This window comes from Protopterus annectens, chromosome 8.part0 (assembly GCF_019279795.1).
Source record: "Protopterus annectens isolate FY-2018-M chromosome 8.part0, PAN1.0, whole genome shotgun sequence".
Classification (NCBI taxonomy): domain Eukaryota; kingdom Metazoa; phylum Chordata; order Ceratodontiformes; family Protopteridae; genus Protopterus; species Protopterus annectens.
The window spans coordinates 68,404,507-68,408,640 of NC_056741.1; the positions used below are offsets into that span (position 1 = coordinate 68,404,507).

The window sequence follows — 4,134 nt, forward strand, 5'->3', positions numbered from 1 at the left end:
AAGGGTCATGCAAGCCACAGGTAGGTGTGTGTGTGTGTGTGTGTGTGTGTGTGTGTGTGTGTGTGTGTGTGTGTGTGTGTGTGTGTGTGTGAATGACTCAAGCTATTGTCTCCAGTTTATTTCCTTAATCACTGCATTGCCTTACAACAACAGCACATTAATCCAAATCTTGTGTCTACATGTGATCTGGGACCATTAAAATATGGGGTCACTTGCTTGGGTATTAGGCACTATGAGTGTGGCAAGAGATGATGACACTTAAATCTCTTTATCCAGATTTACAGACCACCACCTTTACCCAGCAAAGGACTAAGTAAAAGGTAGGTCATTTAGACCTATTGGGGCTCACTTGGGAAATGTAACTCATTTGCCATTCGACATTATGCTTCTGCAGACTCCTAGGTTACTTCACCTTCACCCTTCATCGTTTTCATCCATTGCCCTCTCTCTTTCCCTATATCAGTGTGCAGTCTTGCTAGTCCCTGACACCTACTCCTGATGTTATTTTTCTGGCTTCCCCTCTGCTACAGCTGCTTTAATTTGCTTCACCATACATTTGCAACCTGCCTTCATCTACCATTTTATTGCTATTTCCTCCATTATACAGTACTGTCTTGCTTAGGTTTGCAGTACCAGTCATTGTATTGTTGACTCTTTCTGTGTGCTATAAATTACACAGAATTTAATTCTACAATCACTCCTTCCATATCCACTCAGGGATCAGGCATATCTGAGTTGTTTCATTTTCTTTACATGTTCCTGATAAACAGCTAGCGTGTGTGCGTGTGTGTGTGTGTGTGTGTGTGTGTGTGTGTGTGTGTGTGTGTGTGTGTGTGTGTGTGTGTGTGTGTGTGTGTGTTTGTGTGTGTGTGTGTGTGTGTGAGTGTCTTCAACAAAAGTAAACCATTTTTTTTTAACCAGAAAAATGGTAACCTAACCAATGCATATGCTTAGTTAAATAAACTAATTTATATGTAAGGGAACAACACCTGAAGCAAAGCATGTTGGGATCTAGATGTTCTTGCGTGATACCCAGCACTTAGAATTCACAGGTAGAGCGTCTGCTCCTTAGGTGACCTGGTGTTCCCAACAGTTCACATATTTATGGAGTACAGGACAGATTTTGAGTAAGAATTTATCTTAAAATATATTTTTTATCAGGGTTACCTTCACTTCCCTGAAAGTTCATTTGACGGACAATCATTTGACTGAGACCAAATGACTGACACTTCACTTCCCCTAAAGTTCACTGGTCTGACAGTTCATTTGACTGACAATTAGTACTGACAGTGTGTAGAGCACTGTAAGGCAAGTAAAATAAATATGTCCTTTTCCCCACTGTACTGTGACCCTGGAGTTAGTATATATAGTTAGAGGGGGTGTGAGGGGAATACCCCCCACACTGGGGGGTGTAGTTTGATTTTATATTCTCTGTTTTGGTTTTATATTGTTCAGAAAAACCAAACTAGGTGGGAGGCGGCGCCCCCCCCCCCCACAACCCCCTAACTATATATACTAACTCCAGGGTCACACTACAGTGGGGAAAAGAACATAATCCTTTAACTTGCATTACAGTGCTCTACACACTGTCAGTACTAATTGTCAGTCAAATGAACTGTCAGGGAAGTGAACTTTAGGGGAAGTGAAGTGTCAGTCATTTGGTCTCAGTCAAATGAATGTCAGTCAAATGAGCTTTAGGGGAAGTGAAGGTAACCCTTTAATCAGTACAGTAGTCCAAATGTATATACCTATGTCTGTAAAATGACAGATGACTAATAAACCTTTACCTTATGAGTTGTGTCATCCAATCAGAATATAAAGTAAGCATGATCATCTCCACTTCAAGATTTATGGAATTAAATCTTTTGAAACACACCAGTTAGTAAATCATTATAAGTTAGCTGCACTTCATTAAAGCCAAACCATGCTTTTTTTCTTTTTGTTTAACTTAATATGGCATGCAACAAACACAAATGTTTTAAGAAAATTCACTTTTCCAGAAACATAGCACTTACATCTCAGTAAGGTATTCTATTCTAATTTAGAATTAATAAACAGCAATAAGTTATGGGAGGTTGGCATAGTGGTTAAGGTGTTCACCTCATAGGCCCAAGGTGCAAGGTTTGATTTTCACATGGCATAATTGGCTAGGCTTTGAATGTCCCACAAGGGCAGTTAGGCCGGTACTAATTTACAAACTTAAGGTGGGAGGGTGTCATAATGGTTAAGGTGTTTACCTTACAGGCACAAGGTGCAGGGTTTGATTCTTACATTGGGTAAATGGTTAGGCTTCAAATAGCCCACAAGGGCAGTTATCCTAGCACTAGCCTATGAAACTACAAAGTAAAATGCATTTTGGTATTGGAATGAGATAAACAGAGTTTGATTTTGTATTAATATCACTAAGAAAAAAATGCATGTTGCATTCATATTCAGTCATATTAATGTAGCAGGTAAGGCAGGCAGCACACCAGTACCTTGCATGTAATCAAGACTATTCTGAGGTCCTTCTTTTGGTATGACATGCCACGGCACATGATTTCCACAGCCTGGGGCTGCCATAAATGATCAAGAAGGAGCTGACCGTGGGATAGTCCAGTAAGAAGAAAGCAAATATGTAAAAGGAGGATTCCTGAGCGAGCTCCTGGTGGAATATGGATAAAAAGATGAAGACCAGAAAACCAATGTAGCTGAATATGAGGCTGACGATCATTTTGGCAACCCGGACATGAACATCAAAGCGAGAACTGCTGATGCCATCCAAGCTTGTCTTCATCCTGCTAGCGTGTTGGCAGAGGGTGAGGATGATGAGAAAACTGCTGCTGACCATGAGTGCAAAAGGTACGACACAGGTAATAACGACATAAACCACAAAGCAGCTCATCATAAACTGGAACAGCCTGTTATTAATGGTACAGTTTCCCATGCTAAGAATCATAGTTTGGTTTGCCTGATCAAAGGGTGTTTCATTAAATAATATGATGCTACTTAAAATGCCACTTCCTGCTACTGTCAGAAGAAGTATGAAGGGAACTATTTGCACAATATGATGCTTCAGACTGGTGACAAACCACGTAGAGCTGTTGGTGATCTTAACCCAGTAAAAAACACAAAGCCAAGCTGTGAGCCATGTGTTCATGCAGGCAGTGAACTGAGTAAAGAAAATGGAGTATTTCATGGTGTAGCAGAAAGTGCCAAGCACCATCACCAAGCACATGACATACAATGCAGACTGGAAGAAAATGTTTGAAGCTGCTACACTTATCAAGATCAAGTTCTTCGGTGGAAAATCTCCAGATTTGTGATAGTCATGAATGGCTGTGCTGATAATAAAAATATTTCCAGGGAGCCCAAGAAAGGCCATCAGAGTCATTGAAATAACCAGTGCTGTTGTCATAATTTGGGAAAAACTTATTTGTTTCCAGCAGTGTTAACAATCTTAGCACAAACAAGAACACATATTCCAAATGCGACTTGAGAGTGTATCAGTTCTTTGTTCTTCCTACAAGTTTCATGTCTTTGTCACAGCTGCAGTGATGGGATATGCACCAGTGCACTTGGTGAGTATCGTGTTTACCTGGGACATGCACCAATGCACTTGGTGAGTATCGTGTTTACTGCCACTGATCCAGTAATAAACTCTTCTGGTCCGCTGTCTCTTTGGATCACTTTTTGTTTTCTATATAAGCATTGTATAAATGCAAGATGTATGCCATATAGATTTAAACACTGAGCTGTTCATATTTTAAAATGAAACACATTATCAAGCTACATGCTTGTCTCCATATCTGTACATCTGTTTACCTGCCTCTTGTTTCATGTTTGTCTCTTTCTCTCTCACCAACTCTCTCCCCCTACCTAGCAAAAGTCACGTTAAGGATGACAACATGCAAATGAGGGTATTTTAATGTTTTCTTTTCTGTTTAAAGCAGCAGGATGCTAAAGTAAGACATAATAAGTCATATTTTCACATTTGTATTCAAATATAGGTTGGTGAAGTCAACACCTTACAGCTGCTGGAAGACCCCTCATCACCAAACACAAAATTTAAATTCGACTCTGATATCTTCCAATGATACTTTACCTCTGGTTTATTAACATAGCCATTTTCAAATGTTGTTTAGTTTTACTTGG

At 39.9% G+C, this 4,134-nt stretch overlaps 1 protein-coding gene across 1 annotated transcript; it reads right to left on the bottom strand.

Annotated features, from left to right (window-relative positions):
* Window positions 1–2,494: 2,494 nt before the first annotated feature.
* LOC122808142 (taste receptor type 2 member 143-like) lies at window positions 2,495–3,397 on the bottom strand. Its single transcript, XM_044079112.1, has one exon. It carries the CDS (start codon window positions 3,395–3,397, stop codon window positions 2,495–2,497), a length of 903 nt encoding a protein of 300 aa, XP_043935047.1.
* Window positions 3,398–4,134: the final 737 nt, after the last annotated feature.